Genomic DNA, 27,901 nt, shown 5'->3' on the forward strand with positions numbered 1-27,901 from the left:
TATATTTGTTAAGATAAATATCTAGCATCGCATCAAAAATAGATCAAAGAAAAAACAACAATGGTAGGTAGCAATTATAAAATTAACAAATACATATTTTTCTCCTGTCATAATAATTTTTAGTGATTATCAATAAAATCATAAGTTTATATGTTATTAACAAAGATTCGAAGAACAAAAATTAGCGCCAACATAAAGCTGCTCAGGTTAAGTGCTGCAAAATATTAAATTATATTCGATAAGTGGATAAGTATCGATACGTATTATAGGTCTGCATGTCGTCCAGCCAGACATGCTAAGTATATTATTATTTCTTAAATTGTTATTTAATTATCATAATATTGTATATAGAATATTGTATATAAGTGCTACTACAATCTCCCGAAAATATGCAAAAGTATCGATATATTAGTACCATCTCTTTTCGTTTTAGGGTTGCAAGTCAGATATCGATATCTGCCCACAGTTGAACTAAATATGCAGTTCAGCTAACTTTGTGCAACCTTGTTCGTTTATCGCAGCGAATAAAAATATAATTAGGAACAGAATTATATTTATCTGAAGTTAAACAACCTAAGCGCCGTCGCTAATGCTCGTCTTTTTGACCAAAAAAAACCAGCCAGTAAGAAGCGCAGAAATTGGAGACGAGGCAACCATTGAATGAAATCAAAAATTTGCAAAATTCGACCAGCGAGTGCGAGTGAAAAAGAGCAAAGGCAGAAGAAGAAAAGAAAGGAGGAGGTAAAGCGTAAAGCAGAGGCAAAGCAGAAAACGACCAGCCACAAAGCACGAAAGGCTAACCCCCAAACAAAAAGAAGTGCGTGAATATTTAGAAAAATTAACGCCAGACCGCCATTAGTGTTTTTGTTATCGTCGACGTCTTCAACGTTTTGTTTATTGTTGCTCACGAAAAGTGTTGAATGCTGGCTTCGGGTAAGGCGAATAAGATCGGGCGACAACTTCTCCATTAAAGCGAGCATATTGTCGACATCGTACCGTTCGTTCCCGTCTCCGTTTCTCCCCCGTTTCCGTTGTGCATCGTGACGTCGCTAAGCGAAATTCAGATTCAGCCACCCAGCCAAAGCCAGCGAGAAAGATAAAAAGAAAAGAGCCAATAGACAGAGAAACAGAAAGCAGAAGTATTTAAACAAGAAAAGAAAAGTACGAAAATACAAAAGAAAAAAAAACACACACACACAAGAGCAAAAGTAGACGCAACCTAAGAAACGCATAAAAATAAAATTGAAATCAGAAATAAGTTCAACTGAAAGCAAAGTACCCCGTGCGTTCGTCGACTCTTGGTGCTGGCAATTGGCAATTGGCAATTGGCTTGCCCATCTTCTATTATGAACAACAATAGCAAGCGGAAAAGTCGACCTAGTGGAGGAGGCGGCGGTGGTGCCAGCGGCGGCATCTCAAGGTAAGAAGAAGCGCTGCTGCTGCTGCAATTGAAAAAGCACGAAGTAAATGCAAAGGCAAACGAACGAAGAAAAACACGGTGCAACTGCTCGTTGTTTTCGTTGTTGTCGTTGTTATTTCTGCTTGCAGCCAGTGTAAAAAAATAAAGTAAAATAAAATAAAACAAAAAAAAAAAAATTAATAACGCTCCAGGTTCCACAGTCGTGAAAGGTGAAAGCGCGCGCTTCATTTTTAATGTGTTATTTTAAAAATATTGTGTTTTTCTTTTGTTTAAATATTCTTGTTGGCTGCAAGTATAATTTCGTGGAAGTTGTTAACTTGTAATTGCAACTAAATCAGAAAAAAGGGGCACAAGCAATCAAGGCAAATTGCAATTACTTATATAATACATTGTTCATGAGTGTGTTTGTGCGCGAATATGTGTGTGTGTCAGTTTGTGTTGGTGTTGGATCTGCCGATGGCGGTGGCAACGCACACAAACACAAATACATTCTTATACGTATATGCAGACATGCATGCATGTATGTGTGTAGTGTCGTTTTGTCATATTTTAAGCTTTGTTTACATTTCCCTTTCACATGCGAACCCCAACAACCAAATAATGAAAAAAGAAGAACAACAATAAAACAAAACGACAAAAAATATATACTCAAAGCACGACGAATAATTTGTTTAAAGTCATCCAATTCCCCAGAGAAGCACCCCACACAAACACACACACACGGGAAAGAGACCTCGATCAATGAATATGTGTATGCTTCCCGCCCTCTTCTTGCCCAGACCTTTAAATTTTCAATTGAAATATGACGGCAATACATTCACACATACACAGATGTTTGTATGTGCATACCTCCACATTTGCCTGCATTTAGCCATGCACACTTGCCTCGTGTGGTACAAGTGTACCTTTTGGTACATATTATATTCAACGCTACACTGGGCTGTTCGTTGTTATGAACTTACCAATTTATTAGCGTGGCATAAAACAAATTATTCTAGAGAAACTTAAAAAAAAAAAATCAGCCGGTTTTCAATATTTGTGTATTTAATTTGATTTAATTAATTAATTTCATTCTATAGCATCACAGTGTATAGGATAATCAAAATCTTTGACACTTGTAGACACCGCTACCATACAGTGTTACCATGATATATGAAAGTGATGCTCACTATTTTCGGCTATTTGGAGCCCACTGTAAAGCACGCTCACGACGCGCACGTATCGTATTTTTCTTTTTCTACGTTGCTTGGCTCGTTTTCGTATGCATTTTTCTTGCATTGTCAGCATTTTGCTGTTTGCTGTTTGTTGTTGCTGCTGCTGCTGCGTCGTGTGACGTGCGACACGACGGCGGCTGCCGCTGCTTTTGTCGCTGCCTTGGCACACTTCGTCTCCCGCCGGGCGCACAAAATTTGGGTCACTTTACAATTTGCTGACCGAACATTTGGTATCGCTTCGTTGTTCTTGTTTTCCTTAACCCTTCTCTCTCTCTCTCTCTATTCGGCATTCTGCCTATGCCCACTTGCATTTAAGCCCCGTTCGTTGCAGTCATCTATGTATGTATGTATGTATTGCATACGTCTGTTTGTATGAATTTGCGCCTCGGCCTATTTAGCCTGCCTCTTATATATTTTCTTTTGCTGCCTGCCTCGTCTAGTTATGCTAGAGCAGATTCGCTTTAATGCGATTCCAACGACTCGGACCACCTTATCAATGAGCGCCTCTTGCTTTACGCATGATTCATTTTAAAACGCATATCAATTATTTGCTTTCATTGACGAAAAAGTGCGCAGTGCAGGAAAAGCAATGAATCAGCCTCCATTCTGCCCCACTGCACCCGCTCAGATCTGGCAGCGACAGTGTGTAGATTATTAATAATATTACTTTTATTATTGTTGTTGGTGTTGTCGTTACTGTTGTTATTGCTTTCGTTGTTGTGTGCGTGTGTCTGAGTTCATTGTGCGCTGCGAACTGTAAACTAAGGAGCTGGTCATTTCACGGTCGTCGATCCTGCACGCAATCAAAACAACCCCAAAAGTCGCTCGTCCGCATAAATTTCATATTTTAAATAAACTAGTTCTAAAAGAATTTTTAATTCATATTTCTCAAAGTGTAAAAAAAACTTGATTAAGCATATTAACTTTGTTGTAAATAGTTAAAAGAAGCAACAACAAAATTTGAATAGTAAAAGACAAACTAGCATTGGTATATATTGATTTAAAAAATTATAAAAAAAAAAAAATACACAAATGTCAGCAAAAAGTCTCAAATCTGTCTCGTATTTATATTTGAACCCTCTTTTGCTTGAGCCATACCAATAATTACAGGCATTAGCCAGAGTAACACAGGTGTATGCATATTTCATTTAGTTCATGAGCAGGGAAGAATTTTTAAAATTGAGTTCACTGGACTGAACCAAAGCGCATACACACTCCCACTCTCAATCACATTCCCACTTACACTCACACTCACATATACATAATATGACCAGCATTTATTTGCTTTCGTGGGCCGCGCTGGGCGTGGCTTGGTGCAAAGGGCCGCAGGCCCACCAGCGACAATAACAACAACCAGAACCACAACAACATTAACAACAACTACAACAACGATGGCGATGGCGAATCGATATCGCAACGCAGCGCAGCGCAGCGCAGTTTAAACATCGTTGTCGACCCTGAGCAGTGTTCGGGCTCGATTGCTTTTGCTAGCCTCGGCCGATTTGCCTTTGCAGTTGCTATTGTTATTGTCATTGTTTTTGGCGGTGCTTGCTTAGAGAAACGAGCTGAGCTGCGTCTCGGCTTGAATGATGTGTGAATGTGGATGTGGGTAGTTCATCTATTTAGTTGGCTATACTAATTGCTTATGCCACGGGTCTCCGGTTGTCCGGCTCTCTTGCAGATACAACGCCAACGACAACAGTCTACGGCCAGCGAATAATAAGGCGGGTGGCGTCGGCAGCGTTGGTGGTGGCAGCGGCGGTGGAAGCGGACGTTCGCCGGCGCCGGGCGTCTATAATAACACCTATTTCATGCACTCGGCTACGGCGCTGGTCGGCAGCGTTGTGCAGGTTCGATTGCGCTCGGGTAATACCTACGAGGGCGTATTTCGCACATTTTCGGGCAATTTTGACATCGCACTGGAGCTGCCCGCGTGCATAAAGGCTAAAAATCAGCCCGACGAAGACAAAACAGTGCCCAGACACATCATATTCCCGGCGGATACCGTTGTCACCGTTATAGCCAAGGACTTTGATTCTCAATACGCGACTACAGGCGCCTTTCAGACCGACGGCGCCATATCGGACAAATGCAACGGTAATTTGAATAATTTCTCTGCTGCATATTGCAATTACGTTGTTATTGTTATTGCTGTTTTATTGATAGGCACTCGCTTTGATGAAAAAGAATTGGAGCCATGGGACTCTGGAGCGAATGGCGACGTTGACATCGAACTGGATGGCTCAGCCAACGGCTGGGATGTGAATGAAATGTTCCGCAAGAATGAGAATCAGTTCGGTGTAACCTCCACGTTCGATGATTCGCTGTCGACGTATACAGTGCCTTTGGATAAGGGCGACTCACTAGAGTTCAAGGAAGCGGAGGCCAAGGCTGAGAAATTGGCAGCAGAGATCGAGAACAATCCCACATGTCGGGAACGTTTGGATCTGGAGAATGGTGATGAGGAGGCACTTTTCGCAGCCGTGGAGCGGCCACCGCCAGATCACGAGCAGGAGCGCGAGCGTGAGCGCAATGAGCGGGAGAGGGAACGCGAACGAGAGCGTGAGGAACGTGAACGCGAACGGGAACGTGATCGAGATCGTGGCAACAAGCCACGTGGTGGTGGCGGTGGCGGTGGATCTGGTGACTATCAGCTGCGCGAGACAATGAGCAGCGATCGCTATATCACCAAGCAAACGCGCAACAACAATGGCCCGCCTGGATCACATGCTGTCATTTCCCAATCGTCCAGTGTAACTGGATCACGCGATCGTGATAACCGCGATTCGGCTATGATGAATCAACAGGGCATGGGCCAGGGCGGAGGCACACAGTCGCAAGCAGTGCTCATTCTCGCTGGAAACTTGAAGAATACAGGCCCAGCCTCGTCCTCGGGCAACGCATCAACAGATACGGGCACTGGCGGCAAGTACGGCGGTGGTGGCGGTGGCAGTGGCGGTGGGCCAATGATGAAACGCAAAACAGTGCCGCAAGGCGGCAAACTAATGCGAGGTAATCCGCCCAATAGCGTTGGCGCCGGCAACGCATCTAATGTTTCGCAAGGCAACAATAACAATAACGTGAGCAACAAGAGTGGAGGCTACCAGTCCTCGATGGGTATACAGAACCAGTATTCCTACCAGGGCAGCTCACAGATCATACACGGGTAAGCCGAAGCTATTTATAATCACCAGATGTCGAGGCTAAACTCACTTTATTCACTTGTACTCTTAGCTCCTCCCAATATCGGAATCAAGGGCATATGAGCGGTGCGTCCAAATTGAACGGTGGCGACTCTGGCTCTAATTCGGGCAAGCCACTGCCCCAGCGCCAGATGCGACAATACCAGGGCTCTCAGAGCAACTCGTCGCTGAATTATGGCGGCGATTCGCAGCCACTGGGCAAGCCCATGCACGGTGCTCATGTGCATGGTGGCCACAACAGTAACTCGCCGCCACTGCAGGCTGGCGGGCAGCAGCAGCAACAACAACAGCAGCAACAACAGCCACCACAGCAGCAGCAGCAGCAGCCGCCGCAACAGCATCAAAGCCAGCCGCAGCAACAGCGTCAAGTGCGCTCACGCGATAATCAAATACAGGAGCTGCGTCAATTTGGACAAGACTTTACGATGGTGTCGCCGCCGCAGCCACAGCAGCAGCAGCAACATGCACTGCAACGGAGTGGTTTGCAGCCATCGGCATCACCGCCTCAGCCGCAGCAGCAGCCGCAACTGGTGGCCATGCAACATGTACATGTGCCGCCGCCGCATCATCACCAGCAGCTGCCACCACAGCAACATTATGTGCCTCAGCAGCAGCAACAGCAGCAGCAGCCGCCGCCGCCGCAGCAGCAACAGCAGCAGCATGTGCAACATATGCAACAAAAGGCGCCACCGGCGCAACAGCAACAACAACAACAGCAGCAGCAGCAGCTAGTAGTAGACAGTCAGCACCAGCATGTGCCCAAGCAGCAACTGCATCAGGGCCAGCCTCAGGCACAGCCGACACAACAACAACAACAGCAGCAGCAGCAGCAGCAACAACAACAGCAACAGTCAGCTCAATTAGATCCAAGCCAGCCGCAGCAGCCGCTTTACCAAATTGTGCAACAAGGTGTGCCACTGCCTGCCAACGTACAGCAGCCGCAAACTTCGCCCGTGGTTTTGAGCTCACCAGGTGTAATGGAGCAGCAGGCGCCTACGCCACTGCAGGCAACTCCAAAGACGGATGCATCGCCAGCGCCCAATATTGCCGTGGGTTCCAGCAGCAGTAGCAGTGTCACGCCCACTGGCATTATTGCTAACACATCCACAACAGCAGGCACGGGCAGTGCTGCTGCTGGGTCAGACAAGTCGACGCCAGTGACCAGCGCTGCTGGCAACGGATCGACCACAGCCACTGGCGCCGGCACAGGCACGGGCACCAGCACTAGCACCACTCCGAGCAGTGCAACGCCTGTCGTGAAGAAGCATGTGCTGAATCCATCGGCCAAGCCATTCACGCCGCGTGGACCTAGTACACCAAATCCATCGCGACCACATACGCCACAGACTCCGGTACCCATGCCGGCCATCTACACGACTACGGGCGCCCACATGGCGCCGGCTAATCCGCAGATCTACATGGTGCAGCAGCAGCCGCATGCATTCCAGGCACCCACACATCCAGGCGGCCAGGCGCAGCGCCTGCGTCGCAATAATTATGGTGAGTGGATAATTTCGGTATATTTATGTGTAAGCAGATGTGGATAATCAATCACGTTCGCCCCTCAGGTCAAATGGGTGGATCGCAAATGCATGTTGCAAGCGCAACGGGACAGCCACTGATGGCCGCGGCACCGTTGCAACAGTTCATTCAATACCAGCAAACTCCGCATCCACCACATTTCCAGCCGCCATATGGCGCGATGCCGATACGCATGTATCAGGACCAGCCACAACAGTTACAGTTTTTGACACAGACAACGCCATCGACGACGCCATCGCCGGGTCAACCGCATCCGACGTTTCATCCGCCCCCACAGCCTTCCCCTGCTGGCGGGGGACCGCAGCCCGCAGCATTCCCAGGCCAAGGACAGCCAACATACCAATTGATGTGCGTACATCCCCCGCAGATCATGGCCAATCCCTACTTCCCGGGAACAACGCCGCAGAATCCGCCGCAGAATCAACAGTATCAGATTGTAATGCAGCCGCATATCACGCAGTAAACTGCACGATTCTCAATGGAAGCATTCGCGGCTGACGTCACAGTGGAATCAAACATCAGCGTCAAAATCTCATAGCCCCTTTTCGCCCCACACCAACACCACATTCACACCCACACTCTCACCAACACCCATACATGCACAGCAACACGCCACGTCAGATACACAAACACACACATATATACACAAACAAAGCATATACACGAAAATTCACATACACACATTTCTGCAACCAAACTGATGATTCTTTGGGATTGCCTGGACAAATTGAGCTCCGATCAGTTGTATACATCACGCCAAGCCATCATACTGTCACTGTGAGGTGCTTCACCCTAAGGCAACCATCATACTTATATGCATCGCAAGTGAAACAGCAACACAAACAACAACTAGGAAATTATACAATATATTTAACAAACAACAAAAGGGAAACTAGTGAATTTGTCTACAGTGCTCGATAGCCAAACAAACAAACAAAGACAAATCAGTACGTAGTTATCAAAAAATCTGCAGGAATAACGCTGCATTAAGAGAAGCTTAATAGTTCTCATTACTGATTTCCGAATATCCAATCTCACATGCGTCTCCTTTGGCATCGAGCTGTCTGTACCAAGCCCCGTAAATCAACCAAATCCAATTGATTGAAAGTGTGCAGTTAAACAAAACAACAACAAAGTGAAATGATAAAAAATAAAATCAATTCAGAAATCTGAACTGAAGGTAAACACGTGAAGCCCTTTTAAAAACAGAAGAACTAATTGGAATTTTTTTGTAAAATTTGCTTAAAGCGAATATTTTGAATTTACTTCCGTAATAAGAGAATGTAGGCCTTGGCGTACACGTATTTACACAATAGAGGAGTCCACGGAGCGAGCAATCGATAACACGAAGAGACATTAAGATCCAAAGTCCTCATTCCAAAATTACATACAATCCAAGCTAAATGTTAAAGCTCTGTAATTGGAATATTATATAGTACATACATAGCATTCATTGTGGAATAAGTACTTTTTTTTATATATATATCTTATCAGATTCCACTTTGAATCCTCTACACAACTTTTGCTTGGTTTGCTGAAAAAAAGCAAGGATAGAACAATGTCAAATGCAGAGCGAAGAATGTGAATTGAAGAGTCGAACTTTTTATTTAAACACTGTTGTAGAAACTGATTGATTTTGTTAAAATTTAATTTTGTTTTCACTTCTACATTCTTAACTCTCCCAATTCTAAAAACAAAAAGAAAAAAAAAAATGGAATTCAAACACACGCGATTTTTACTGATAATATTTATTCTGCAATTCTATCAAATGATTTTCGCGTTGCTTTGCGCATTATTTAAAAAATATTTAGGAAGCGTGCGAGTTTCTGAATCAGGCTTTTGGGTTTTTAGTGCCTCCGTTGTCCTTCAGAGAAAACGTTGAAATCCTTTGCCGGCGGCCATCAATCAGTTCGATTCTATTCAGTATGATCAATATTTGCATCTGTTGTGGTCCTGTTTTGTTTTGTAAAGTTTCCTTAAATGAAAATGAAAAGAAAGAGAAAATAATAACTATTAATTAAAATAAAAAAATAATTAAATAAAAGTAAATAAAAAAAAAAAAAACAAAAACCACAAAAAAAGAACAAAAACAAAACATCTAAATAGCATGTGTATTTATTACCGGTAACTTGCGAGGACTTGGCCTGACTTCGTTCCAAGGGATCTGGAATATAATTAGCACAACATACACGTCGGCTGCGTAACGCGAGCTCTGTTGAGATTTCTTTACCCAAACTCGTCAAAATGGCTGTGATATGATAGTGAATACATACGGTCACAGACATTTTAACGACATGGTATAAGAAAATTGCAATTCGAATGCAAATGAAGATGGAGATGGAGGTGGAGGTGGAGGTGGATAATCCAGTGACACAAGACGGATGAGACAATGCTGAAAGCAATTCACACGAAACTCATCAAAATGGCTGTGATATGACTTGATAATGGCTACATTTCACAACCCCTTGAAGAGTTACGCAAGAATTGAGTGGGCGGAGACCGTTAAGTGTCCCATATAATGAGATGCAAACACTTGTTGGTTGTGTTTGTTGTAGTCCTGTTTACCGGTGCGGCGACTCAACACCTATAAATTTTGTTTCCGTTTTTTTTTTTTTTTTCTTACTCTTAATGTTATTTCGCCCTTCGCAATGCCCATCAAAGCTGGCTGTGATACAATTCAATTACAGAAATATCATTCTCAGCCCTTTTTGATGACACTGAAAGTAAGACCAAGCATGTACACACTTATACACACACACACACACATACACATACACTGGCACACCCGTGTAAACGAACTCTAATACAATTCACGTAACCAAAGACGTTAGCCGGCAGTGAGGACGACGTAAACGATTTGGGCGTAACGTAAAAAACGTAAAACTCAATTGGGTTTTAATGAGTGTGTATGTTTGTCAGTATGCTTGCGTGCGTGCGTGTGTGCGTGTACATGTTTGGCAACGTTTGTGTACCGTTAATTTGACTAATTGAAGCACATCCCGGCACTTGCTTATGCATTATTACTTTTATCCTTTGTAGGTTAAGTAGCTACGAATCTGCTGCATGTTGCATGCGTACCACACACTGGGTGAATGTGCATGTATGTATGCATGTCTGTATGTGTATTGCTAGGCAGCAAAATGGCAACGTTGTTGCTGACTGCGACGGCGACCACCGCCCTCTGCAGCAGCTTAAATGTCTGCCAGTCAGTCTAACTGTGAACTGCGCTGTCTGCATCATTTGGGAGTGTGTGTGTGTGTGTGTGTATGTACGCATGTGTGAACTCTGTGTGTGTGTGTGTGTGTGAGCGTATTTATACACCCCTATCTCGCGCCTCTTCTAGTATTCAGCGGCAGCGGCAACAACAACAGCAACCACCATTCGCATTTGGTTCTTGTTTAGACAGAGTTACGAAAGATTTTCGAAATTCGAACTTCGAACTTGATAGGCACAAATTGAAGCATTCCATTTGCCTGTTCAATTTTGTAACATTGACGGATTTGTATTACGATTATTATTTCTTTTTAGAGATCTGAACTTGCACCCGAATCCTTCGGAACTTTTCAGGAGATGCAGTAGGGGATAAATTGAGTGCATATACATACATAATAATGTGTGTATATGGAATTGGGTATGTATATGTTTATAGGGTGTTGCCCAGTCGGCTTATTGATCTGTACGCTAACTGTTGTTGCCGCTAACGCTGCCGCTGCCGCTGCTCCTGCTGCTGCTGCAGTCCTGCAACCGAATTGAGCCAATATACATACATAAATATATACATACATGTACGTATGCATGTGGATCTATGTATGTTTGTATGTGCACACGAGTTGTGAAAAACCGACGAAATGACGAACCATCCCTTATTTGGCACGTACCCGGCACATTGCTCTCTCTCTGCCCCTCTCTGGCATTGTCGCTCACTAACACACAGACTCTCTCTCTCGCTCTGTCGTCCCTTTCTCGTTTCGTCTTTGTCTGTTTGCTTCTGGGCTTCGGCTCTTTCTCTACCCACCAGCTGCCTTGCATGGGTGTGTGTGTCCGTGTGCGAGTGTGTGTGTGTGTATTACTACTGTCGCAGACGTCGGACTGCCACCCACCCTATTTCCAGCAGCAGGAACAACGACGACAACAACAAACACAACATCATCATCCTCGTCCTGGTCGGCGTTTCTTGTGTGTATACTGAAATACGTAAAATTCATTTATGGCTCGTATCCTTTTTGTTGTTGCTGCTGGTTCTGACGCTGGCGCTGCTTCTACTACCGCTGCCGCTGCCGATTCTACTGCTGCTGCTGCTGCCGCTTTGTTCCTGTTTCGGGGCGACGGCCGCTTTGTACTCGTCCTGGTCGTTGTCTTGGTTTCAGCTTCTGCTCTGCGCCCACTTTCCGAGTGCCGCCCGTTGCCCGTTTCCCGTTACCCATCGCCCATGGCCCGCTGCCCGTTGCTGCTACGCATTTCATGTCATACGCAAACCTTTGTGCCTTTCATTACGGGAATCCTTGAAAGTCCCAGATCGCATTTTCTCTACAAAGCCGATTACTGATGTGCGCCGGGGGTGCTGCTCTGGACAGTTGCATTTTCTCGATTCTCGAGGCTCCGTATTTTTGTATTTTATTTTTTTGTGTACGCCCATTGAATCTGGCATCGGCCATATATACCTCTATATAGTACTTTTTCAGATCCAAATCTTCTTCAAATATAGTGTGGTACCTAGCGTAAAATGTTTTTGCGCAGTTTACAAATGGCCGCAAACACTGAACTGAACTGCTACGGTCGGGGGAGGGAGGCGTGTAAAAAGCAACAAACGCCATGTACTGCAAAATTTTCATCATTCGCTTTCACTTGAGTTTTTCACTTGTTTAGCACATGAAATATATGTTTAATGCACAATTCCTGGGTCTGTGGCAGTTGCACTATTTTTAATATATTTATTCACATTTATTTACCGTACATTTCCCATTCAAATGGCAATAATTTATTAACCGGTTTTTCTCGTGACGTTTTCGCCTTTTTACAACCACACACAGAGAACAGAACGGACAACCAACTGCTGTCTGTTAGCTGCCTCTGTTAGGCCGCTGCCTGCCTTTCGTTTCGTTTCGTTTCGCTCGTTTTCTACGCTGTACTCACGCTCGTGAGAGTGTGCGCACGCCTGTGTATGTGTGTGTGAGTGTAGCCGATTGCTTGCGTGTATGCCGTTTGCCGTTTGGGCAGGACTTCGTGTTGACTTCGGGCGCTCAGCCAACGCTTCGTATTTCAGTATAGTTTTCAGTTACATGCCTTGGATGCGCGCGCGAAAAAAGGGCAAAAAAGGCGCGCCCCCATCCATCAACCACCAAAATGACAGAGAATGTATTCCGTGTTTGTTTCCTCCAATGCCGTGCGAGCGAGACAGAGCGATGGCATGTGAGCGAGCGACTCTCTCTCGCACAACATCCTGCCGCTGCTGTAAGTGGCTCTGTTAGCTAACAGGCGTGCATGTGAGTCGCCCTGTGGGCGAACGATGCATACGCACACACACACGGAAAACACCCCGAAGTAACGGTCGCAAATGGAAACACCGTGTGATTTTAAATGTGTCAATTTCTTTATTTCATTCATCCGTGTACACGAGCAAAAAAATGTTCAACAGCATGAAATACTACACAAATGTTGTAAATGTAAACAATGTTAATAATAAATATTGTACGAGTCACACTGTGCATGATTGATGTGCGGGTCATGTTTGAATTTTCTTTGCAATCGGGTGGTTTGTCTGGTATATATGTATGAGGTGTGGGTTCCAGCCGCATCAGCATGTAAACAACAATTAACAAGTTCCGGAACCATTCCAGGGTTACGTGACGCAGCGAAGCAGCTGAACATGTGGAACCAGCGCGCAACATTCAAGAGGAGTTGGCAAGTTAAAACTAAAAACGAGATGCATTTATAACTAGTTCTTTTTTTTTGTTCTTTTTTGTTCTGGTTTTTTTTTCCTTTTTTGTATGTGTGTGTGTAAGTAGTAATATGTACGTTTGTAATTTCATAGTATGTGAATGCGCATGTATGCATGTATGTGTGTGGGTGTGTGAGTGTGTGATATGTATGCATGATTGAGATACTTTAAATAATCATAAAAAATACATATTGCAAAAGTTGTTGGCAATTAATTAATCAAATCAAATTCAGGTGCTCAACACTTCTCAAAGCAAACCTGCGATACAGGATTTAATTCCTGTATATATGTATGTATATATAGCCTATACAACACAAACATTGTATGTCATATATATTATTGTTTAAAAAGACCTTAAAATGTATTGCAACAGGGCCAATTTCCAAATGCTAATATTAGATTTTCTTTTTTTTTTTCTTTCCTTTTTTGTTTAGTATATGTTAGTAAATGATTTATATGTATTGAGAATCTTAAGAGCTAGCTGGGAATTCTTGATCTTGAGTGCTGAAGAAACGCTACGCCTAACTATAAACCAAAATGAAAATGTCTGTATGTGTATGCATGTGTGTGTGTGAGTGTGTGTGTGTATCTGCCTGTGTATGTTTAACATTATATTAACGATATTAAAATGTATAATAAATAACTATAAATAGCATACATAGATGATTCGCTACATGTACTACATATCCTCGCTAAGTTAATCAAATGCATATGTTCACATATATATATGTATGTGTATATATATGTGTGTGTATATCTCTATATATATGTATATATACTTAAACCCCGCCCCTAACACACCCTGTCGCATCAATCGGCATTTTTAATCTCGTTCAGACTGCGACAGGCTTCTCTCTCGCGCTCCCTCTCCCTCTCGCGCTCTCTCTCTCGCTCGCGCTCGCGCTGCTCTTCCTCAAGCTTGAGCACTTTGCTCTTTAGCCCGCATAGGATCTCTGCCGTGGCTATATTCTTGATGGTGCTCAGGTCTAGATGTTGGCTGTGATTGTTGTTGTTGTTGTTGTCATCGTTGTCATGGTCTCCATTACTGTTGTTATTGCTGTTATTGTTGTTGTTGTTGCCTCCATCAGCAGCATGTTGCTGCTCCAGTTCCAGACTTCGATTGATGGCATTTAACAGCTTGTGCTTGCCCAGCGCCAATGCCAGTCCGGCTCCCATGCCATTGTTGTTGTTGTTGTTTGTCTCGTTGTTGCCCTTGTTGTTGTTGTTGTTGCCGCTGCTGCTGCTATTGTTGTTGTTCGAGTCGGTCTCTATATCCAGGCCGCGATTGTTGTTGTTGTCGTCGTATTTGCGCTCATAGGCGGCGAGATCTTCATCATGTCCATTGTTGTTGTTGTTGTTGCTGTTGTTTGTGGCCTCACCTGGCGACGCCTCAAGCTCCACTTCACGCTTCACCAACTGTATATCAGGCGGAGGCGTTGGTGTTTGTGGGCGTGCCCGATTGCCATTGATATTGGGCGTTTGTACCAGATTCAAAGCCTCCTCATCGTCGGGCTGGCTATTGTTGTTGTTGTTGCTGTTACCGGTGCTCTTGTTGTTATTGTTGCTGCTGCTGTTGGTCAAATGGTGACTCTCCACAAGTCGTATCTTAAACGAGTTGTTGTTGTGCGTCGCTGGCGGTGGCTGCGGCTCCGGCGTCCTTGGCACAATCGTTGTGATGGGCTCCAAAATGTCCTGGCTACTGGCATAGGCGTGATTGTTGTTCAGTGCATCGTCGTTCAGCTCCGCGCTGGGGTAGTGGTCGCGTTCCATCTCCTTCAGCCGCTTCTCGCCGCCCAGCTCTGCGTTGTAGTGCATCAGGATCTTGCGCTTGGCCAGGTACTTGTGCTGCTTGCGTGCCGAGTCGAGCATTTTCTTGCTGTTCGCCTGCAGGATCGCAAAGGAGTTGCTCTCTGCGTCGGCCACGGCTGGATTGCTAACAGTATTGTTGCTGTAGTTGTTGTTGTTGTTGGTGCAGCTGTTGTTGTTATTGTTGCGATTCAGATTCTTTATAAAGGTCTCTGCCAGAGTTGCCTTCGACTTGATGTGCTCCCGGAATCCCGCATAGCCCGGATCCTTGGTCAACGACAACGGCGTCGGGCAACGGCTGGGTCCATTCAGCGCCGCCTGCTCCAGTGCCGTGGCGCCATAGCCACCGGCATGGCCGCTGGTGATGTTGACGCTGTGCGTGCCACGCTCGTAACGGCACTCGGTGCCGTCGCTTTCTAGGGGCGAGCCAATGTCGCTCGCATCGCTGTCCAAATTTTTCTAGAAGCAAAGAAAATTGAGTGCTAAAGTAGTTCCCAATGGCAACGGACTTAACCAAAGTATACCTCTGTGTGGAGTCCCTTGATCTTCATGGCCTCGGCCACCTTGAGGAAGACCGGCAAGTCCTCATACTTGACATTCACCTGGCCGCTGTACATGAAGTCCAGCAGGCCGGCCATGTGGCTGGCCTCGACGTCGGCCATCAGCAATATGGGATGGCTGGATGGATTCTCCAGGAAGATCTGCTGGAAGTAGGGACTGCAAACGGACAACACCTGCAAGCGGAACAAGAGAAGACATTGCCGGGAGGCAAGTGTTAGCGGAACAGTTCCATCGAGTGCTCTGTCAGTTTACCAGTTTGTGTGCCTTGAAGATCTTGCCTCCTGCTGCTATGGTCACGTCCACCATCTTCTCGTCCTTCTGCAGGGAATGGAAGCCGCGGCACATGTTGCCATGGAAATTGTTCCACGACAGCAGATACTGATCGATGGTGTTGGGATCGGTGTAGGGCTGTTGCTGCTGCTGTTGCTGTTGCTTGTGTTGCTGCTGTTGCTGTTGCTGCTGCTGTTGCTGTTGCTGCTGCAGCTGCTGCTGGGCAGCCTGATGCTGTGTGGCTGTGATGTGGATCTGCTGAGCGGTCGTTGGCGGCGAGCTGGGGCGCGGCGTGGGTGGCTGATGGGGATGAGCGAGCTGATGATGGTGCTGCTGTTGCTGCTGCTGCAGCTGAGCCTGTTGCTGCTGCTGCTGCAGATGCTGCTGTAAGTGTTGCTGTTGCTGCTGCAACAGCTGCTGCTGCTGCTGCAGCGCATGCTGCAGTCCCGGTGGCGTCGACGACGAGGACATGCGATGCGGATGCGGCGAAAGTGAGGGCTGGTGGCTCATGAAGCGCTGCTGCTGTTGCTGCTGAGCCTGATGATGTTGCTGCTGCTGCTGCTGTTGCTGCTGCTGCTGTTGGTGCTGTTGCTGTTGCTGCTGGTGCTGGTGCTGCTGCTGCTGTTGCTGTTGGCGTGCATGCTGCTTGATCTTGACCATGTTCTCCTGCTGCTCCTGCTCGCGCTGACGCATCAGCTCCTGCTTAATCTTGTACTGTTGCATGGACAAGTCGTCGACGCTCTTGGAGAGCTTCACCATATCGCTGTTGCTGTTGAACTTGTTGCTGCTGTTGTTGTTGCCCAGCATCGGCTTCAGATCGTACTTATAGTCGCCACTGGCGCCGCTGGCGGCCGCTGCCAGCTTCCGCTCGGCAGCCAAGGCGGCGCGCTCCTTCTGCCGCCGGATGAGCTCATCGATCTCCATGTAGGCGCCGCTGGTGGCCGCCGCGATGGCCGAGGCAATGATTGGATCATCCTCGAAGACGCTGTCGTCCAGTGTCTCCTTCAGCGTCTTTGTGGACGAGAAGAGGCGCAGCGAGGGATCGTTCACCTGGTCGCTGAAGTACACATCCATCAGTGTGAAGAATGGCCACTCCCGCCGCTTCGGCTCCTCGGACATTTTGATGGCCTTGTACTCCTGCAGCAGATTGTTCCACTTCTTGATGATCTTCGACAGCGGCAGCGGCACATTGAGCTCACGCTCGACCACGCTGTGAACGAAAGGGAATGTGTTGAATGACACGATTGCGATATAATCACGGATTAGGCGTTGGTGTTTCAAATTTCAACTTGATTTTTTATTTTTCTTACTAAAAATTGTTTTTATTATTTTGTTGTTACTTACGCCCAGGCATATTTCGAGGCGTTTCTTTTGCCCGTGAAGAGTGGTGAGAGTTCAGCTCGTAATCTGATCAATGATTTGACTTTTTCAGCTTCCCCTGCAAAGGCGAAAAAGAGCAAAACATAATAAATGAGTTTCAAATTAAACAATTGCGTACATTATGCAATCGGTTGGGTAACCCAACACGATGGATTGCCATTCGTAAATACTCCACAATGCGGAGAGAAAAGAAATAACGATCGAGCGTAGGTTCCGAACATGTCTAAATGCTATCATACTGCCCATGTGTTAGGTACCCTAACCCAGTTATCCGCAATTTGCAGAAATCACTGGCAAATAATCATTTTTTTTGTAGATTTTCAGAGTCGAAACTGCGCTGAACTGCACCGAGAGTGATCGACGCGGGGCATTGATCTGACTGGCCGAGTGCAACTTTCCACTTGCCGCGCTGCAATTCAAGTCTACGCTGCATTGCCGTTAAAGACCTCTGGCAAGGTTTCAATGAACCCGTCACATGGCCACGGCTCAATTCAATGCGAATCAATTCGCTTCGATGCGATGCGATGCGATTCGATTCGATTTGAATCGCTCTGTAAATCATTGTAATCTGCAGATTGGCTCTAAATTGGCTGCCGGTTAATTGCTATGGCGAATCTGGCAACTTTTACCAGCCAAGTCCAAAAGAGTCGAAATCGAAACCGAAACCAAAGCCAAAGCCAAAGCTAAAGTCTGGTAAGCCAAGCAGTGGCATCTTACATCTATATATTGTAGATACGATACGACAGACATATATTTATGGCATCTGTATGCTCATCAAGTATACGCCATGAGCAACGGTAACAACAGCAACAACAACCATCCAGTGGCGGCCATAATGACTGAAAACTATTCAACGTTGAAGAATTCATTAGCAGATTTCACTTTCGCTTATGACGACGTTCGCTCATTTCTTTTTGCCGTCTTTCTTTATTTATTTACCGTAATTTCTACTCGTTCACTTTTTTTCTTGCTTCACTGCTAGCCATCCCTCTCTTTCCCCTGTCTCTCTCTTTCTTTCTCTCTCTTTCACGTTTCTTGAGCTTTGCTGCGGCTGATTTCTTGTTTCAGCCAGGCCAAGAAGCCAGCTACAAGCTGCGCGCCTGCTAGCCCGCTCGCTGACTCGTTCGCTTATGTTTTTTTCTTTCTGTCTTTCTTTTATTAAAGTTATTTTTCTTTTTCTTTTTAGCCAAGAGAAAATGACTTGGCGCAACCAAAGCCGGATCTAAAGCCGCCTCGCTGCTCAACTGGCAATCGAAGTGCACAACAGGAGACGAAAGTGAAGGCGAAGGAGAAGGAGAAGCAGCAGGCGGCGGCGACGCCGAAGGCTTTGCAGACTGGGCCGCCTGCATTCTAGCTGAGCCCACGGCCCGTTTACTTTCTAAACTTAAATTGGGTTATTTAAACTTGGCAAATACCAAAGTTAACTCACATTTTAATCTAAATATAAAAATAAAGAAAATGCAACTAAAATGTAATTAAAAATTGAAATTTTAAATTCATTTAAAATTTAATTTAATATGCATTTAGGTTCAAGTCTTTGAGCAACTCTCGAATGATCCATGTCTAAGGCAAAGTTAAGTCTTAACCGGGAATTCATTTCGAAATCAAAATTTTATGTTGATATATTACATATAAATATGGCTCATTGGGACTTTCAAATATGTGAAGAGCTTAACTCTTGGACCAACTTTTGAATAATCCATCTCTAAAATCCATCTCCCAAAGCCAGCTCTAAAATTTTCTTTAAGTTGGCAGCAAAAGCCATTATAGCTCTGCCAAAATTCCATTAATATAATGAGTTTCAAGCTTTTAAGTTACACCCCAAAGATATTATATGAGATCCATCTGGTTAGGGCAAGGCCAGGACAGTGATATCGATCTGTGGACAGTTTTATGAATCCCTAGCCTCTGCTTGATTCATTTAATTGTCTAGCTATAACCTAGCCCAACCCAAAACAATGCGCGAGACAATTTGCAAAAATAAATATATATATGAGTATCTATATGTATATACATATGTATGTATGTATATTAGATTTGCTAAGCATAATAGCAAAGGCTTGTGTAAAACAACCTCAACCTTCTGTTCGTGACATGCTGCGGTTAAACGTTTCCCAAGCGCCGCTGATGGCAAACCCAGACAACAGCAGCATAAGTGTGCATGTGTGTGTGTGTGTGTGTGTGTATGCTAGGGGGCGTGCGGGCTGAAGTGGCGCAAATTGTTGCCCGGGGGAGCGGCACACAAAAGTTTCACTTTCTTTGCAGCAAGTTTTTCGTGCGTCTGCGCGCCCGTTCAAGCAGTGCGTGTGTCGTGTGTGTCGTGTGTGTATCTGTGTATGTGTGTATGTGTGTGCGTGTATCCAACTCACGTCAGACAACTTCTCACACACGCATGCACACAGGTTGAGTATCGTCTTCTGGTTTCTACTTTCCGTTCGCGCCCTTTTATGTAACCCAAATCATCTGAGCTGATGCTGATCTGTTTCTCTGCCGCTGCCGCTGCTGCTGCTGCCGCTGCTGCTGCTGCTCTGCATACGAACTGAAAGGTCTGTCTGTCAGCAATAGCAGCGGCAGCGGCAACAACAATAGCAGCCGCATTTACCGTTAGTTTCTCTTTTGACCTATATTTGACCAAAGACGCGCCGCTGCTGCTGCTGTTGTTGTTGTTGTTGTTGTTTATCTCAGTGCACGCCATTGGTTCTTTGTCAGTTACTCTGCATGGCCTCTTCTTCTTCTGCCTCTTGTTCTCTTTCTCTGCTTCGTGCTCAATGTTCACTTCCGTTTGAAGCACTTTCGTAGCCAAATAACCGGTTCTCAGGCCTTACACTTATCACCCATGAATCAACATTTGCATTTCTTTTTCATCTTATTCTTCTTCTTCTTTCTCTCTTTAAGATTCTCTATTTTATTTCTTTTTCAGTTTCTATCTCGTCTGGATTTGACGCATAATTGGCCATAGAATTGAAAACGATTTGTTGTGCTTCCTTTCGTTACGGCCCCTTTCTTTCTTTCAGCTACGCTGATTGCACCTCCCTCCTTTCCCCCTGGTGCCCCAACCCCTTGAATCGTTCTTTCCTCTTGCTTTGTTTTGGCCAACTCTCTGTTTGTTTGTTTGTTTGTTTACTTGATGAAATGCGAAATTGTTAAGCGTGACGTTTCGCTTTTTCACAGCTTTATCGCTGTCTCTTTCTCTCTCTGTCTCTCCCTCCTTATCTCTCTCTCTCTTGTGCTCGCCTCGTTCTGGCTATACAATCTGTTCTTTGCGTGAGAACTTCTAATGAGGTCAGTGGGATTTTTAGTGTCTGCATTGCATATTTAAAGCCAGTGGAAGTCAAATCAAGCATTCAGCCTGCCCTACTCTCGTTAATAGTGCTAGGGGCGTGGCACGGGCCAGGCCAAGCGTTTGCCACTGCCAACTTCTGATGGTGCAGAACGAGCAGAGCTATCAAATGATATTCTAGTAAATGGCATAGATAATATTCTTGTGATTTTATTAACTAACTTCGAAATTAGTATTATTTTTTTTATTATTATTATTATGCTGCTATGATTCATATCTATAAAGTGCTTAGCTATGTACTCGAATTTCTCCCTGTATTTTTGCCATTGTTGTTTGAGATTCTGAGCTGTTGAATTTTTGGGGCCACCTTTCCAAATGCTACGCAAATAGCTTCAAGGCATGCTCCATGGCGGAGCATCTAGCAGGCAGTTAAACAATCTCCTCTTGAGGCAGTTAAACAATCTCCTCTTGAGGCTAAAGCTGCCCATGAATAAATACAATGTGAAACTTTTGTGCGAATGCAATGCGATGCAATGCCAAGGCGAGTAGAAGAATTTCGACTGCGTTGCTGCTGCATTCAGTGCAGTCACTGCAACAACAACAACTACAGCAGCAGCAACAACAACCAGACTCCAATGAAATACGAGTCGCTGCTGATGCGGCTTTCCAACGACAACGACAACGACAACGCCAACGACTTGCAGCTATCTCGGTTTGCAGTCGGTTTTCTACTTTGGCTGCATTTCTTGAGAGTTTTCTCCGCACGGCACGGCCAGGCCGCAGAGCACAGACAATGCGCATACGCCCCGTGCGCCGGCTTTCCGTGTAAGACATCGACCAGCCAGCCAGCCAGCCAGCTAGTAATACCCAGAGGCAGCCACAGCCGCCAGGCTGGCATTTAATTCTCGGCTTTTACTTTCTCCCAAATGATGCAGAAATGCATTTATTTTTTCTATTTTTTTAGTCTTTCCACAGTGAGCAGCAAAATGTATTTGTTATACATTTTCCGACGAGCATTTTAGAAGAAAGGCAATGCCAGCAGCACCACCAGCAGCAGCAGCAGCAGCAGCGGCAGCAGAGATAAAAGTCAAAAGTTGCTAATTAACTAACATTTCAGAGCACTTGCTATGCCCGCTCGCGACTTTTCTCTTTACAAATTTTTCATTTTACAGTTGAATGTACGCTAAGCGACTGTGGAAATTCCGCACTACTTATAAGCATGGCCAGACATTTCCATCATCATCAGCATCGTCATCATCATCGTCATCATCATCATCATCATCGTTGTGATCATTACCAGCCATCCATCATGATTATATATTATTGTAATCATTGACGTTGTCAGAAGTAATTTAGGAAGGAAAACAGTAATACATGTATATATACATACGTACATATATATGTGTATATATGTATATAAAATGATTTGCTCGCTTTGCTGAATTTCTCTGCTGCATTGGAAAACTTATGGCTTTTCATGTTGCTTTAAGTAGAAGTTGAAACTCGTTGCTGTTGCTGCTGTTGTTGTTGTTGTTGTTGCTAAAAAAATCGCCTGTTGCATTTGGCTGTGGCTGCCTTTGCTATCTCGTTAGTCGCTGTGTTCGCAAGAAGGTTTATGAACTTTAACAAAGATTTTCTTTCTGGCTTCCCGCTGTTTAACATGCACTTGAGCCGTTGCTTTTCGAAAGTGCAACGCGGCGTATGAGCGACGCCAGCTAAACGACTGTGTGTGTGTGTGTGTGTGTGTTTATGTTTGTTGTCTATTTAATGTTTGCATTTTCTAATTGCTGTTATGATTGTCGTATAACGCTTTGATTATCGAAAGCAAAGAAAAACACTTTTCATTTCAGCTCAATTGATATTCTTATCAATTTGTATATGGCATATGTGTGTGTGTGTGTGTGTGTGTGTGTATAGTATTTCAAAACTCTTGATGAGCTTATGCGATGTGTCAGCTTAGCTACGTTGAGCTAAGCTCGGCTCAGCACAAACACACACACACACACGCATACACACACTCACATAGAGCTTACAACTTTCACTTTGCGCTGTCAGAAGCAGCAGCAGAAGCAGCCGCAACAACAACGAAGCAAAAGTAAAGCTCTAATGTTAATGTAAATAGTGGTAAGAGTCAGGGTACACACATACACACACACACTCACACACACACACACGCACAGTTACGTGCCATAGATGCGATCGTGTAGATAGAGATTGACAAAGGTTCAAATGACTTTGGCGCGTCTCGCAAAATTGCAAAATAGAAACAAACAAACAAACAAAAAAAATTAAAAACCAAATCATTCATTAAAAATATTATGAAAAAAAAAAAACAAAAATAAGCAAAAATAAAAGCAATGCAAAACAAAAACAATAAAACAAAATCAAATCAAATTGTGGCATCTTACATAAAAAATAAAAACTTAACCTTCGCTGCATGAAAGCCAAATAGTTTCATATAAATTTAATTTGATTTTTATAATATTATTTTTTCTATATTTCTGCATAAGCAATTACCCACTTGGCTGTCAAAAAAAAAATTATGTTCACAAAACTATGTTAAGATTCGGGCATTCATATTGAAATTCCGCCGTTGACACACTTAAAGACTTTTGGCTGATCCTATTATACAATTGCCATTGGAGGGCTTCCACTGAGGCGAACCTAAAGTGAAAGTTCTAATGGTTAGGCGAGCCAACAACAATCGCTGGCAAGTACTTGCCAACCACCAACCACTGCCAGCCAGCAACCATGCGGGCCAACCGCTCAATGGTGGTGCTGATGGAGGTGGTGCGGGGCGAGCCACTGTTGCGGTAGTCCAACTGCCAGCGGAGCCAAGTGTAAGTGAGCATGGGAAAGAAAGAAAGGCAAGCGAATTGCTATATGATAGCAAAAATACAAATAAATTATGTTTGCGGTGGGGTGGGGTGGATGGCATTAGGCGTTTCTTTTGTGCGCCAAGACAATCAATTGCAGAGGCACAAAGAGAGTCTCATTAGGCTGCTGTTTAATATTGATAATGATCGTGATTAGCAGCAAACATCTGCGACGATTGCCTTCTGATGCAGCTAACTACGGAAAGTACTCCATTATGCTGGCCCTTTCGCCTGGTTATGCAAAAGAGTTTCTTGTTTTATTGTCGCATCTTCTATCACGTTTGAGGGCCAATTAAATGTCGTCGTGTAAAATAACAGTTAACTTTTATAGAATTAATAATCATTGCATCACGAATGCTACGTGTGGCGATTAGCCAGTTGTATATATGATATACAAACATATACACGTCCATGCATATGTGTCTATATATAACTCTTTAACTAGGAAGCAAACAGAGTTCCAATTGAAAATGTGTGAAACGCACGCAAGTTTTTTTTTTTGTGGGCTATTTTTGTGGCTGGCGGATTAGTGAAGTTAGAAAGCAAGACCAAAATATAACCACACACAAGATTGTTGCCTCTTTCTAGTGTAAATGGGCATATTGGCTTGAAACAATGCGCATCAAAAGTGATAAAAAACTAAATGAAAAGATCTACTCAAAATTCTCTTGACTTCTATGTTCATATTCTCTTTGTGGATACTTCTAGTTCTATTTAAAAGCTTATTCGATTGTGAATTGTACACCCGATTTCTGCAATGCAGCATGCATGCCATTCTACTGATATCCCATTGTCGCTTACATTTCTTGAAAATTTCTCTTTTGTCAATTGCAGAGGGTCTGAGCCATGGGTTGCCTAATGACATGACTTTCATTCAGATGCTACAGCGAAGCGACAAGAAACGTAGCGAAGCTCAAGCGCAGGTTGCATAATCGCATTCAAAACGAAAATAGAAAACAGCCGAAACGCCAAATGCCGGACGGAGGGGAGGGCAAAACGGACGGACAGGCAGACAAGCATAAAAAAAACAACGACAACAACAAAAACATATTGATGTATAGATGGGCATCGATAGCTGGTGGATAGGTGGTTGTATTGATGTATGGATGTATGCTTGTGCTGGTGCTTGTGAGAAATATAATTTGTAGCGGTTTATCAAGCAACGGTATTATTGAGCAATGGCCACTCGAAGCGACTCCAACACTCGCCAACATTTAAACTATTTTCTTGTTATGCACTTCAAAAGCAAAACGCGTGATACAAAGCGCACACACACAAGCACACACTCACACAGGCACACACTCAGTTTTTGGCAACACAATTTTGACTTGGCCAACAGAAAACCCGATGAGTCATTCTTAATAATTGCGCGTACAAAAAGTGCCAGCAATAATATTTATAAAACTAAATATCAATGCATAGAAATCGAAACGAACATCAACATTAAAAACAAGCTCGAAAACAGCACAAAATCGAGATCGAAATCGAAATCGATGTCGAATTTGCGAGCCCAAACCAGAAATTGAAATGAGACGAAAGCACATTGCGCATACGCCATGGATTCCAGAGAGATCCATACGTGTCGCCCAGGAGCTGTTGCAATCGACGAATAGACCCAGCAACAACAACAGCAACTAGTTGGGACATTGAACTCGAAAAGCGAACCTGCACACACGACGTCAGCAGCAGCAGCAGCAGCAGCAGCCGCAGCAAAAATTTGTAAACAAAACTTGATTATGTAAGAGCTTAATTATAATGGAAATGGAAATGCCAAAGCGACAAAGCCAGCCCGAATGACTCTAGAGCTTCAAATTGGATTTGTTGTCAACAACAAACAACAAACAACAAATAGCAGCAGCAACAACAACAACAACAATTTTGAAGGCTACACATTGCGAGAATTCATATCGAACAACAGGAAATTTTCCAAAACATTCGTCACACTATGCTAATGCTGAGGCTGCGAAAAATGGGTCAGGACTAAAGCACCTGAGACACTCAAACAAGTTTGCTGTGCGCTGTGGAAAGGCAACAGACAGAAAAGAAAGGAAGCATAAATTGTAAAGCAACTAGCAAGGGTCTTAGAGCTCTCGCAGCAGCAGCACAATCAAGCAACGGCAGCAAAAAGAAACAGATATATGAGTACGAGTGAGCGAGAGAGACGGTAAGAGAGAGAGAGGGAGAGAGAGCGAGAGCGAAAGAGAGAGGGAGACAGAGACAACAAATCCAAGCAACAACTTTCACCTATTAATATTCGACTCGCAGCAGCGGCAGAAGCCAGCGAGCTGCCAAAGCTTGCAGCGAGTCGAGCAGAAGCAGAAGAAACCAATTTGAAGCGCGGCGCAGTTGTGGCCGATGCTCAACAGGGGCAACAACGTACGACGGCTGCTTGGGTGACTGCAGCACAGACGATGCTAAAGAGACACACACACACATACACCAACACACTCATGCATGGTATCTGACAAAGAGCGTGATCTCTTCAGAAACTTTCTACAAAATGCTGTGAGGGAATTTCTTCATTTTCTTTTTCTTTTCGCTAGCCGAGGTAGTCAGCTATACTCTACGGCTCGAGCGAGTATCCTTTGATCTAGATTAAATGTTGGTCAACTTACAGCAATAACGGGTCGAGTACTGACAGTTAGCATTGACTGTCGGCGCCATTATCTCGTTGGCAGCCATATCCAAATTTGTGTAATTGTTGAAGATCTCCTCGTTTATCCTTTCCGTGGATGTCCTTCTCCTCGTTTTTGTTAATGTTCCTGCTATTGTTGTTGTTGTTGTTTATGGTAATCCAATGTTGTTAATTGTTGTACACACACACTCACACGCACATATGCTTTTGGTTTGATAGTTTCTCTTTGATTGGTGCTGCTTATTTGGTAGTTTGCCTGGTTTCCATTGTAAGATATTTGGAATTCAAGAGGCACTCACGCACGCCGAGCGCCCAAAAAAAACGCCAAAGCCCAAGCAGCGGCGCACCGATAAAAAACACTTTCACTTTTCGCTTGATATGCAGAGAACACAAAACAGTTTAATGCGACGTTAAATTTGGTTTAGTTGTTGTTATTGTTGTTGTTGCTATAGTTGTTGTTGTTGGTTGGTTTTTCGAATTGGTGAAAATTATATTTCAAGTGCACCAAAGTCAGGAGTAGTCAACATTTTGTCGCGGCTATGTTTCCTTGGCTTTGCTTATGGGAATTATCAAATATATTTTCAGAATCTTATAGAGTTTCAAATTCGATGCACTAAACACACGATTTTTCCTGGAGCCGCACTATAAAAGTTTTTCAATTAATTTATTTTTTAGATTTTTGGTTTTTCCAAAAGTTTTTCTTTTTTATTTTTTTAGAGTTCTGCATGCAGCGCCTGTTGCTCTGGCTGATGTTGTTGTTGCTGCTGCTGCTGCTGCTGCTGCTGTTGTAGTTGTTGTTGTTGTTGTGGCTATAGTTTTGTAACTATTTTTGGTGGCGATTCTTGCGCGCCGACCGTTTGAACGTAACGTCTGCCTCGAACCACTGTAGACGTCTGTGCGGCAGCGCGCAGTGAAACCAGCGCTTATCCTCAAAGATCGCTAAGAAATTTCATGCCATTCCATTTTGTTTCATTGCTAGCGACGCTTTCGCTTAACACACACAGACACATGCGAGCACACAAACACACACACGCGCGCATTCAAGCTGTAGCTGTGGCTTGACTTTGGTTCTGTGTGCTGTTAACATTACCATTTCTTTCTCTGCACACTCACTCACTCACTCACACACTCTCACACACATAGACGCAGACAAGTTGCTGCTGAGCGTGCGCTCAGTTCAAGTTTGGTTCTTCGTTGAAGTCTTTTGTTTTGGTTCGCAGTTTGGCTTTGCCATGTGCGCGAGCTTTCAGTAAGAGTTTCGCCTTGGGAGCATGCACACACACACACACACACACACACTCAGAGCGAGAGCGACTATCCGGCAGCGCTTAATTATTTACAGTTTATGGCTGTTCCATTGCCATCGCGTTCCGAATGGACTTTTATAACTTTAACTTTCTTCGCTATCGCAGCGAATGCCGTTTGCTGCCAACTGCCTTCTAAGCGCGCTGCTGCTTTTTTTCTGTTTTCTTTCTTTCATTTTCTTTTCTTTTTTTTTTTTCTCCACTTCAGCGTTTCGTTTCGTTCGCTTCTGCGCATTTGCCGTTGCTTAGCTGCAAATTACAACTTTCGTCTATTTTCGTCAAGATTTTTGTTGTATTTCGTTTTTTTTTTTTTTTTTGTATTTTTTAATTATATAATTTAAACTTTTTTCTTTTGTGCATTTTTGTTGCTGTTGTTGTAGTTGTTGGCTTTGTTTTCGCTGTAACTTCTGCGTAAGTAATTTGCTTTGCCATTGTTGCTTCAGTTTTACTTTTATTTGCATAAAGCCAAGCG

The 27,901-nt window shown here is 44.2% G+C and overlaps 2 protein-coding genes across 3 annotated transcripts; one reads left to right on the forward strand and one right to left on the reverse strand.

Annotated features, from left to right (window-relative positions):
• The first annotated feature begins 441 nt into the window (after positions 1–441).
• Atx2 (Ataxin 2) lies at positions 442–9,460 on the forward strand. Of its 2 annotated transcripts, none has more exons than XM_030383990.2 (5): positions 442–1,420; positions 4,316–4,731; positions 4,801–5,800; positions 5,869–7,337; positions 7,406–9,460. In XM_030383990.2, exons 1-5 carry the CDS (start codon positions 1,347–1,349, stop codon positions 7,840–7,842), a joined length of 3,396 nt encoding a protein of 1,131 aa, XP_030239850.1. In that variant the 5' UTR covers positions 442–1,346; the 3' UTR covers positions 7,843–9,460. The 2 variants fall into 2 exon arrangements, with proteins under 2 accessions (XP_030239850.1, XP_089112256.1); XM_089256130.1 differs by lacking the exon at positions 442–1,420 and adding an exon at positions 1,462–1,629.
• LOC108658507 (uncharacterized) lies at positions 9,164–27,062 on the reverse strand. Its single transcript, XM_030384036.2, has 6 exons — positions 26,106–27,062; positions 17,299–17,392; positions 15,937–17,164; positions 15,648–15,857; positions 12,329–15,582; positions 9,164–9,354 (listed from the first exon to the last, which is right to left on the reverse strand). The coding sequence occupies exons 1-5, from the start codon at positions 26,170–26,172 to the stop codon at positions 14,128–14,130; spliced, it is 3,054 nt and encodes a 1,017-aa protein (XP_030239896.1). The 5' UTR covers positions 26,173–27,062; the 3' UTR covers positions 9,164–9,354; positions 12,329–14,127.
• Between the last annotated feature and the right edge of the window lie 839 nt (positions 27,063–27,901).

The sequence above is a fragment of the Drosophila navojoa genome, chromosome 2, assembly GCF_054131105.1.
Source record: "Drosophila navojoa isolate 15081-1374.11 chromosome 2, UAZ_NAV_1.0, whole genome shotgun sequence".
NCBI lineage: Eukaryota > Metazoa > Arthropoda > Insecta > Diptera > Drosophilidae > Drosophila > Drosophila navojoa.